Source organism: Gossypium hirsutum, chromosome A12 (genome assembly GCF_007990345.1).
Source record: "Gossypium hirsutum isolate 1008001.06 chromosome A12, Gossypium_hirsutum_v2.1, whole genome shotgun sequence".
NCBI classification, from domain to species: Eukaryota; Viridiplantae; Streptophyta; class Magnoliopsida; order Malvales; family Malvaceae; genus Gossypium; species Gossypium hirsutum.
Window position 1 is genome coordinate 1312346 of NC_053435.1, and position 11521 is coordinate 1323866.

Consider the following 11521-nt stretch of genomic DNA (forward strand, 5'->3'; position numbering starts at 1 on the left):
TATTTGTCTTATATATCAGATCAATAAATAAATTTAAAATTATAAAAATATTTAAAAATTAAAATAAAATAATTTAAAAAAACATGAAGTATATACTATGCAAGCTGTCATGTATAAAAATTTAATATTTTAATTAATATTTTCGTTAACAAAATTAATTCGATTTTTTAAAGATTAATGGTTAAAAAAGAAATAACAATCCAATTGACAAAATGCTTAAATTTATGATTATATCAAGAATTAAATGAAAATGATAATTCAACTATAGCACATGTACATGCCACTTGTACAGAAGTAATTAAGCAATTAATATTACCCCCATCATGCATGTAATCTATAGTATGTAGCGACGTAAAAAAAATTTTTCTTTCAGTCGGTCGCCACTGATCTTTTTTTTTCTAGGTGTGATCGGACACCTAATAAATTCTCTTTTTAGAAGAAAATTTTATTTTTAAAGTTTCTAAAAAAGAGGTAATTTTAGGTCTACGTAAGAATCCAGAGAAAATTCGAGTTCGGGAGTCGGTTACGCGTGAGGAAGGTATTAGCACCCTCGCGACGCCCAAAATTGGTATCTTGTTAAACGCGTGTTATCTTAATTTTCAAAAATACGAGTTCAATTTAATATTTAATCGTGATCCGATTGAAACACGAGAATTTCTTTTTTTGAAAACACGAGAATTTTAAGACATAATAATTTTTTTAAAACCAAAATTTATGAAACACGAGATTTTTTTTTGAAAACACGAAAATTTTCAAAACACCGAAATTTTTGAAAACAAGAGGATTTTTGAAATACGAAAAATTTTGAAAACACGAAAATTTTTGAAACACGGAAATTTTTGAAAACGAAAATTTTTGAAACACAAAAATTTTTAGAAGACACTAAAAATTTTGGAAAATTGATTTTTTTTTGAAAACACTGGATTTTTTTACACAAAATTTTTGATTTTTTATTAAACACGTATCGTATTTAACACGAATCGGTGATATTCACTCAACATAGCAATGAAATCAACGAATTAGTGTCAAATCGATTCATTGTCTTATTTTTAAAAACACGAATATATTTTTTTGAAACACGAGAAAAATTTTTGAAGGCACGAAAAATTTTGAAAAATAGAATTTTTTTTGTAAATATGAGACTTTTTTTAAATATTTTTTATTTTAAAAAGGGCGTATCGATTTTAACGCGAACCGGTGATATTCACCCAACGTAGCGATGAAATCAACGATTTTATGTTAAATCGATTCGTTGCCTTATTTATTAAAATTATTTAAAATAAAATAAAATAAAAATCAAATTAAATTAAAAATATAAATATAAATATGCATAAAATGCTAATAATATTAAAACGAAATAACATAAAAATACGAGCATTAAAATAAAATAAACGAAATTACCGAAAAGCTACCGAAACACGAGCTTCGTCGAACGGGTTACACGAATTGAACCTCTTTTTTTTTCTTTTTTTCCTTCTTTTTTCCTTCTCTTTTTCTTCTTTTCTTTTCTTTTTTTTTCTGCTGGGCCAACCCGTTGGACCTGCTTCTGCTGGGCTGGTGCGTGCGGGCCTGGCCTGCTGGTGCTGGCCTGCTAGGCTGCGCTGGGCCTGGGCTTGGGCTGCTGCTGGTCTGCTAAGAAATGGCCTGCTCTTCTTTTTTTTTGGGCTTGTTTCTTTTTTTTTGTTTTTGTTTTTGTTGTTTTTTCTTGAGCTGCTGGGTCGGACCGGGTTGTAGGTGGGTCGGGTCGGGTTGACCCGACTGTTATAATATTTTTTATTATTTCTTTTCTTTTTCTTTTTTCTTTCTTTCTTCTTCCTCTTTTCTTCTTCCTTCTTCTTCTTCAAAGTCTAGCCTCCACCGTTGCTTGTTCCGCCGTCGACTGCTGCCGCCAACGCCACGGTGCCGCCGCCGACTCCTCCTCTTCTCTTCTTCCTTTCTTCCTCTCCTTTCTCTTTTCTCTCCTATTTCTTTTTTCGAAACTTTCTTTTTTTTTGATTCGTGGGGGTCCTCCCTTTTTTTCTTTTTTTTTTTGGGTTAAAAAAGCCCCTTTTATAGATGATTTTTGCTTCATTTTGCAGGTAGTGGGTGAAGAAGGAGCAGCCACCCATGTTTGTGGCCTGAAAATCTGGGAAGTGGGTGCCCCAAATCACGTAACCTGTCTGAAGGATCAAATCACAAATGCAGCAAAACTTCTGGGGCTAAATGTAATTTTTAGAAAATTTAGGATTAAAATGAAATTTAATGAAAGTTTAGGGGTCTAAGTGAAATTTAAAGAAAGTTTAAAGGTCAAAATAAAATTTAGGAAAAGTTTAGGGGTCAAAATACAATTTTTATTTTTAAATTTTTTTTTTGAAATTTTGAAAATTAAACACAAATTCTAGTCGGACAAAAATTTAGTGCTTACATAGTATACCAAATTTTCTCCCATCTTCTCTATAAAAGCAGACTAACACAGCCGCTGATGAACATCAACCCCATTCTTAATTTCGTATAAGCAGGTTTGGTTAAGCAATTCAAAGAAAATGGCCAACCCATCATGCTTATTATATGCGTTTCTTTTACTTGTTGCATTTCAATCTACCATGATTAATGCCAATACTGTTATTCATACACCTCAATGCAGACCAGTAGCTGCTTCCTCCAACGAAAAGATCATATTCTCTGTGAACTTGCTCTTATATCAAGCGCAGTTTCTTCTCCATGCTTCAATTGGTGTTGGCATCAATGATGTATCACCAGGTCTGGTCCAAGGTCCTGCTCCCATTGGAGCCACCACTGCTAATTTCAGTAACTCCGTCCGTAGGGTTATTGAGGAAGTTGGTTTAGTTACTGTTGGCCATCTCAGGTTCCGACCTCTTTCATAGGTTTCATAATCCTTTTTATTGAATTTAAGAAATGGTGAAAAGATCTTTCTGATTTCAGCAGATTTATCCCTTAAACATTTACACCTACGGGTTAAATTTGTTGAATTCTTTTACAATCAGAACTAAATTGACATAATTTATAAACACTAAAGTTTAAATTTGTTATTATACCAATAGAGAATAAGATAGATTGACAAAAAATGTAAAGACATAATGATAATTTAGTCCTTAATATTTATATCTTTTATCGTTTAGCTCTAATTCTTTTTTTTAAGCAAGAATTAACTCTCAACTTTTAAAAAAAGTCAAAATTGACAATTAACTTTTTTTTTTAAAAAAAATGGAATTGTTATTTTTTTAAACAAAAATATTAACTAAAATATTAAATTCTTAAACAAGGTGACCCGCATGAAATTTGCATTTATTTCATGCTTATTTTTTTTATAATTTTTTGAAAATTTTAATTTTTATAAAATATAAAGTATTTGTCGAGGCAACATATAAAACAAATAGTCTAACGTCAACATGAAATATACGTAGATTGTCATATCAATATCGTTGAAAAAATTTATGGTAAACAACACTCATAATCACTAATCTATTGATAAGATTACATTTTAGTTACTTAACTTTAAAAAATTATAAAATGACCACCGAACTATTAGAGTATTTTAAATAAATAACCTAAAAAAATTAAAAATTTATGAAAATAACCTTAATATTAGATTATTTAGAAAAATAATCTAGTTTCTACAGTAAAAATAGGTTCTCTCAATTCAAATGACGATACTACCCTAAAATCATTGTATCATCATTACAAAAAATGATAGAAAAAAAAAAAATTTAGTTCAACCATTTCCCAAGGCGACACCGGTATAAAATTGTTATTTTCAACCGTATTTTATTACCCTAAGAAATGAAATAAATGATCTAAAAAGTTGAAAAAAGTTTGATTTTTATTTATTTATTACAGGGCTCTCGTACAAGCCGAAATACTGGATGCTCCAATAACAAGCCCACTAATAGATGTCAGCGCAGAAGCATATGCCGCATTTGTGAACGTGGCTTTCAATGTCTCTACTTTGACTCCTCCATTCAATATTTACGCCAACAGCCCCAGCTTTGTGGCCGCAGCGAAAGGTTTTTCTGCATTTATACAACAATATTACGCCGGAATTATACCTTCGATTGTGGGCAACGATCTACAACAGGTAATTTCAATTGACCTCTTATTAAAAAATTACTTTCATTTGAATTGCTAATGATTCAAAAAAATATCAATCCACCCAATTCTTTAATGGAAATCAGATCGATTTGATCGTAAAACCGTGATTGACTAAAGCTATCAAAAACTATCATATGGCAGTATGTTGATATGAAAAAAATAAAATATTTTTCTAGAAAATAATTAAAATATACATACATAATGAATCTGAAATAATTATTTGTCTAAATTCATTTTAGATGAGTACAAAATTAAAAGAATCTCAAAAATTCTAAAAATATATAATTAATTATTTAAAAATTCTAAAATATACATAAAAATAAAATATGAAAAAAGTTTAAAAGAATTTAAAAACGTATAAAAAAATGTGCCGTCAAAATGTACCTAGACAAATTGTTGTTTAGGTTCAACGAAATTTGGACAATCATTTGTTCATATTCATTCTAAATGACTTCAAAATTATAAAAATTTAGAAATTATAAAATATAAATATTATGTAAAAAAATTAAAATGTGAAAAAAATAAAAAAATTAATTTTTTTAAAAAATTATTTGGATTTTTATAATTCTGTACATATTTCGATACATTGTCTAATTCTATTTTTTTATATAATTTTTTAATGTTTTAGCCTAAATTTTTTAATCATGATGTTTCAAAATTTGTTCAGATTAATTTAATATGTACATTTTAAATAATTTAAAAAGATTTATTTTTTGTTGACATGGCATGCCACATTAACATACTATTACGTGATAGCTTCTGGTGGCTTTCGTTGCAATATCAACACAATTAATGGTCAAACCAGTCAACTAATATTTTTCGTTAATGAAAAGAGTCCATTGAATTTTTAATCACTAAGGGCTCAGTTGGGTGTATTTTCTTCATAAGAGATCAATTATAATTTTTGATTTTTTATTGAGGGATTTTTTGTTCCTTTAGCATGATGACTATAGTATAAAAAATTTAAGGGTTAATGCACTTTTTGGGACAGAAATTGGCAACTCTTCCCACAGTCGTGTCTTAACTTTTTTTTGTCTAGGTTAATTTTTAAGCTTAATAATTGTTCTCATATTAGCACCTGGACTTTTTTTTCCTAACCCTTTTTACAAGGAAATGTCAGGGATTAACTTGGACAAAAAAAAATCAAGCCCGAAGGTAGGAACAATTGCCAAGTTTAAGGACTAATTTGGGAAAAAAAGTTCAGGCCCTAATGTGAAAATAATTACCAAGTTCAAGGACTAACTTGAAACAAAAAATAATTCAAGCCCTAATATAGGAACAATTATCAATTTCAGGGACCAACTTAGACAAAAAAATTTAAATCCTAGTACCCTAAAAAGTATGTGATTTGTGTATTGGATTTTATATTATTTAAAGAAATTTTCACTGCTTGTTTGTAACTTCATTGTATTCATTATTTTTCCTTCTACTTTATTTTTAACATTGGCTTCATATAAAATCATTGCCTTCATTTTTCTTATTTAGCTGGTGACTGGAATCGGGCTCAGCCAAGCAGTAGGATTAGGAGTTCTCCGAACACTACTTAACGATGTGATCAATTCAACAGTGCAGCCATACACATTCACAGCGGCGGAGCTTAGCAACCGTACTTCAGAAGTGGTTAACCAGCTTGGGGGATGTGGTGTGAAAGCTGAAGGTTTGATTGTGCCATTGCAACTTGGAGCAGAGAATCGAACTACCAGTAACGTCGTGCCAGCTGATGTCAACTCCCTTGCGTATGTACGGTTTGAACGTGAGATCTTGAGGATAGTATATGGAACCGGTAACGCCACCATGCCTGGTGGACTTTATCCAGGTGGTTTCATTGGGTCACTTAATCGACGCATTCGTGACTTGCAACTTAGCTAATTAAGAGCTTTTGAAGCTTTGACAATGATAATACTATGTTCTATCATAAATAAAAACCATTGCATGTTATAAAGAAACACATGCATGCACTATGTATGTGATTTAGCCCTATTTTGTTTTTGCACATCATAACAAAATTGCATGCCCCGTCAGGGCATAACGAATGCATTAGTATACCTCATCTTTCTCTAGAGGGAAAAATGATTTTATTATATAGAAAAAATTAAAAAAAGGTTTAAAAAAGGACTTACACACCAACAATGGGCCTTAAGGGCAACCCTCAATGATGACCTACTATAAACCCTAACTGGTGGCTCAACTCAACAATTGTTGACTATCCACCCCTGCAAAGACGTTAAAATGTTTTTATAGAAATGATACTAGAAAATATAAAGATGTTTGAAATGTGGACACTTTTCTAAATACAAAAGGACTACCCTCCCTAAGATTCCTCTACCTTTTACCATGACCCTAGGCATAGGTGGCCCCTTGGCATCCTATCCTGCTAAAGCTAGCAAAACAGGCCCGAGCACGAAAGCTTGATCATGTCAATTCAAGCCTGTAATGATTTAAGTTTGAAAAATCTCAAGGTTGTAATAGGTTCGAGCCGAAAAATCTCAAGTCTGAGAAAATCTGAGCCCAAGAAAGTCTGAGCTTGTAACAAATTCAAGCTCGAGATCGATCTAGGTTGAGCCCGAGGTAAATCCAACCCAAAGCCCAAATTTATAATTAAACAAACATAATAGACATTAATAATTAATCTGATTTTATGATATCACTTAAACTAAAAATAAAATATAAATAAATGATAATTTTTTATTTTTTGAAAATTTATCCATAAGCATTGCATACTTATAATAAAATTTTAGTAATAGGAAAAGTAATTAATAATATCTTTTAATATTGAGTTATAAAAAGAAATAAAATTTTAAAAATATTAATTTAATATAAAATATTTTAATACTATAATTATACATGTATAATACATATAATTATTAAAATATATAAAAATAAACTTTAATGATAATATAAAATATATAATGATACAATTAATTAATCTAATAATACAATAACTTGTGTTATACATATTATAAATTATTAAACATGATTTCTTATACAATAATATTACTAATAAATTTAATTTCAAGCCCTATATCTTTTAATAAAAAAATTATCTATAACAATATAAATTAGAAAATTTAAAAGTTGTTTTATTCATTAATATTTATTTTTTATTAATATTAAATTTTATTAAAACTATTTTTTATATTAAATTTTAATTTGATTTGAGTTTTTTTTTATTTAGGTTGGATTTTGAATAAATTTTATATTGGGTTTAAGTTTGGGTTTGGTTGGTATTTTGGACTATTGGTCCAATACTATATTGAGTTTGGATTTAAATATAAATTATATTGAATAGGTGTAAAGTTGGTCAATTCAGTTTAAACGGTGTCGGACACAACCATGTGAACCACACGGCCTGAAGACACGACTATGTGAACCACACGGGTTTAAGACACTGTCATGTGAATATTGGATGTGATATTATGTGGAACCACAAGGTTCCTAAAAGGCACACGGTCTAAAAACACAGTCATGTGACCTACACGGGTTGACGACAAGACTGTGTGAATACTGGAGCATAATTTTATCTTAGCGAAAACCACGTAGACTGAAGACACGACCGTGTGAGCCATACGGGTCAACGACACGACCATGTAGAGACTGTGGACCATTTCTTTCCTTCACTAGATCCTTTTTCGTTTCTCTTTTTATTTCGCTTTCTTTTTACCTTTTTATTTTTTTTGTTTGCAAGGATAGCTTTACTTAACTTCGAATCTCTAATGCTTCAAGATTTCACACTCTCTATCCCTTCATCCCAATTCAAGGCGGTTTCAGTTCTTTCTTTATTTTATTGATTTATTCAGTAGATTGTGTTTATCTTTGTTCGTACATTGAGGGTATTGTACATCTTAAGTGTGGAGAGAATTTTATACTTTCATTCGACTTAGTTCTTGAAATTTTGCATGTTTGCTTAAGCAATTTTCTTAATTTTTGCATGAGAGTTGTTTTTCCCAAATCTAGATTTTTTGTTGATTCTGTTTTGTGATAATTTTAGATTTTTATACATTTTTCATTTATACTTTAATACATGAGAGAGCCAAGCATGATGAGCTATTTTCAGAAAAATTATTTTGGGTTTTCTCCTTGAATTTAATACTTGTAATGAATTATAATTTTACAAGTTTTGACATCAAAACCATAACTTTGTGAGCTTTTGAGCCTTTAGAGCATCTATCCTTTTATCCTCATTATTTTTTGGTTTTGAGTACGTCAAATAAGTGAGTTATTCTAGAACTTACTTTTGTTATGAATATCAAAACCACATTAATGATGTAATATGTTGGGATGATAGAGACACTTAAGATTTAACCCATTTAGCCTTTAAATAGCCTACCCACTTTATTGTCCACTAGGTAACCCCTTTGAGCCTAATTCTTTTTTGTTCATCTATCACTCATTCATTTTAACCCTTAAAACCCCATTAATATTTGAATTACCTTTTTATTTCTTTCCTTTAGTCGAGATTAGATTTTGGTAAGTTGTCTAACCATGTTTGACCGTTCAGATTGTTGAATTTTTCTTTGTTTAAAAAAAGAAAAAACATGGAAAAACTTTGGGCTATCTTGTTTAATTGTGAGATCACTCTTCATGTTATAGCCCCATTATATTTTTTGTTGAGCTTAAATCATCACTAGTGGATTTTGTATAAAAGCTCACTTCAATTGTTTGTTTATTATTCATGTCAATTCTTTGCAATTCAACATCTTATTCTTTTGGTTAGGTAGCCTATCAATTCAACTCTCAACTGTAATCACCTATTATACTCTTCCCTACCCTTAACCTAAGCCCCATTGCAGCTCTTATAAAAACCTCTTGATTTTTGTGTCATCTCATTTTTTAGTGGTGGAGATTTGATTCTTAAGCAAGCTTATGGTAATAACATTTCTCGTTTAACTATTGAGTGCATATTAATTATCCTTTAAACACTTTGAGTGCTTTGAGTGAATCTTAGTGAGGATGTTAAACCTTGTTGAGTTTGAATTTTAAGTAATTATTAAGGTAAAACCTTGTTGATTTTGAATTTTAAGTAATTGTTAAGGTAGGGGAGACACCTAGGTTCGCACATACAGGATTTGCACACCTAGGGTTTTATCTTCTAGGTTGGCGTTCAGTGCTCGCCTATAGGGGGTTCGAACTTAGGGTTTTCATGCGTAAGGGTTCACACATTTAGGTGGTTCGCATGCATGTGCTTGCATAACTGGGGGTTCTCATCACAACAACATAGGTGGTTTGCATGATATTTCCTATAGGGTTCGCATATATTAGACTTATGAGGTTCGCATAAAACATAAAGGTTTCGTATAATTCAATATGTAGGGTTTGCATATAGTAGCATGTAGAGTTCGCATGAATAAAATTTATAGGGTTCACACCTATGCACTAAGGGATCGCACATATGTTCCCCTAAGGGTTCACATACTTAAGATTTGCATACATGGGGTGTTTTGCATAATAGTCCATATATAATAAGGGTTCGCTTACAATCCTCTTACTCGGGGGTTCGCATACATGTATTAAGGTTTCGTATTACAAACTACCTTACCTCCTACTTCCTCAATTGAATAATCATACATAATGATTTATGTTAGATCCCACACCTGATTTGAGAAAACACAAAAACCTTAATTTGGAAGAGGAGGTTGAAGATCTACTTGAAGGAGAGGGATGATTTTGAAACTTTGACTCCTTTAGCTTTGAAAATTGATTTGGAAAGAAAACAGTTTGAGGGTGCTTTTCTTGAAAACTTGCTAGGTAAAAATTCTAGAGTTTGATTAAAATTGGCTATTCATAATACTTTCTTTCCCTAATTGAAATAGGTTTTAAAAATTCATGTAGAATTATGACTAATTTAAAGCATGGGCTAAATTAAAAAAAAATAGTTACACTTTTATGGGTAAAAATGAGAAAATAAAATATATTAGCTAGATGCTTATTAGGGGTTTCAAACTTAGGACTTAAGGGAGTGCTAAGGCTTTATCATCAAACCAATAGACTTATTCTTATCAATTTTTAATAAAAATAATTTTTAAGGCATACTAAATTCTCTTACCCTTTGTTTTAAAAAAAATAAAAATATAATTTTTATCTCTATTTCTTCTAGCCCTATTTTTAGGATGTGACATTAACCCCCGATTTTCCTTAAAACCAATAGATATTGTTTTCCCATTGTCAAATTAAAAAATTAAGATTTTGAGGATAATAAAATAGTTTATAACTAGATTTTCTACTGAATTAAACAAATATTTTAAATTAGTTATTTTCAAAACCCCAATAACCCTGCTAGGCCATCTTGGTGGTCGATGTAACCTCCCCAACCCGACGTCTAGGTTGGGTTGGGGAGGTTACTGTTGAAATTAAAAAGAAAATAAATGAAAGAGGAGTGGCTTGAACCTTAGATCTTTAAGTATCTAAGGCATTAACTACTTAACCACCAAGCCTAATTCATTTCTTAATTAATTATTTCAACTAGCCCCCTAAATTTTAGGGCATGACATAATGACTTTCTTCGGACTGGCACCATTGTCGATTTCGATCTAATCGGTGCAATTGAATGACTAGTCCAATTTAAGTTTTTAAGGTTTTTTTATAATAATTATATATTTATATCAGTTTTAATATTTTTATGATTTCTTATAAGTTTTTAAGAATTTGTATAGTTTTTTATAAAGTTTTAAATATGCTTTATTAGAGTCTGTTTGTTTACATATAAAAGGTCTTACGAAAAATGTTTTCTACATTTTCCTATGTTTGTTTCATAGAAAATGGTTTGGTCAATGGAAAATGACTTACAGGTCAAGGTAAAATAAGCGATTTTTCTTATAAAATGACTTACCCTTTCAAAAGCGTAAGTCATTTTCCGAAAAAGAGCTCATCTGTAGATAATTTTATTTTATTTTTATAAAAATTAACTTAAATCAAGCTTAATATTATTATATTGATAATAAATTTTATTTTTATTTTAAAAATATTTAAAATATTATATTTTTCAATATTATTAAACATACATATTTAATTATTTATATTTAGTCATATAATAAATTATTAATATAATAAATATAATTTATTATTTTAATAAATTATTTAATATTTCAATTTTATTTTAATAATAAATTTTAAAAATAATAATTTCAAATAATATTATTCACATATCATTGAAAATATTCAATATTAATATTTTAATAATAAATATTTATTACAATTATAAATATATTAATAATAAATTTTTTGTAGTATAAAAGTTAAAATATGTCATAAGTCTATGTACACTTCACTGATTTGTAATTTAATATTTGTACTTTTATTTTCAAGAATTTAGTCCCTTTACTTTTAAAATTTGAAAATTTATTGACTTCGTTAATTTTTTTTTGTCAATTTTGTTGATGTCACATTTTTAAATAAAAAATACTCACTTAGTAGTCATGTAATTAAAAAATGACAT

At 29.4% G+C, this 11521-nt stretch overlaps 1 protein-coding gene across 1 annotated transcript; it reads left to right on the top strand.

Annotated features, from left to right (window-relative positions):
* Window positions 1-2473: 2473 nt before the first annotated feature.
* Window positions 2474-6068, top strand: LOC107929901 (desiccation-related protein PCC13-62). The gene is made up of 3 exons (XM_016861435.2): window positions 2474-2845; window positions 3838-4075; window positions 5575-6068. Exons 1-3 carry the CDS (start codon window positions 2523-2525, stop codon window positions 5956-5958), a joined length of 945 nt encoding a protein of 314 aa, XP_016716924.1. The 5' UTR covers window positions 2474-2522; the 3' UTR covers window positions 5959-6068.
* Window positions 6069-11521: the final 5453 nt, after the last annotated feature.

Excerpts from the sequence above, each read along its gene's own strand:
- LOC107929901 (XM_016861435.2), top strand. The coding sequence starts at position 2,523 with ATGGCCAACCCATCATGCTTATTATATGCGTTTCTTTTACTTGTTGCA. Across the intron at positions 2,846-3,837 it reads GTTACTGTTGGCCATCTCAG|GGCTCTCGTACAAGCCGAAA; the intron begins GTTCCGACCTCT and ends TATTTATTACAG. Across the intron at positions 4,076-5,574 it reads TGGGCAACGATCTACAACAG|CTGGTGACTGGAATCGGGCT; the intron begins GTAATTTCAATT and ends TTTCTTATTTAG.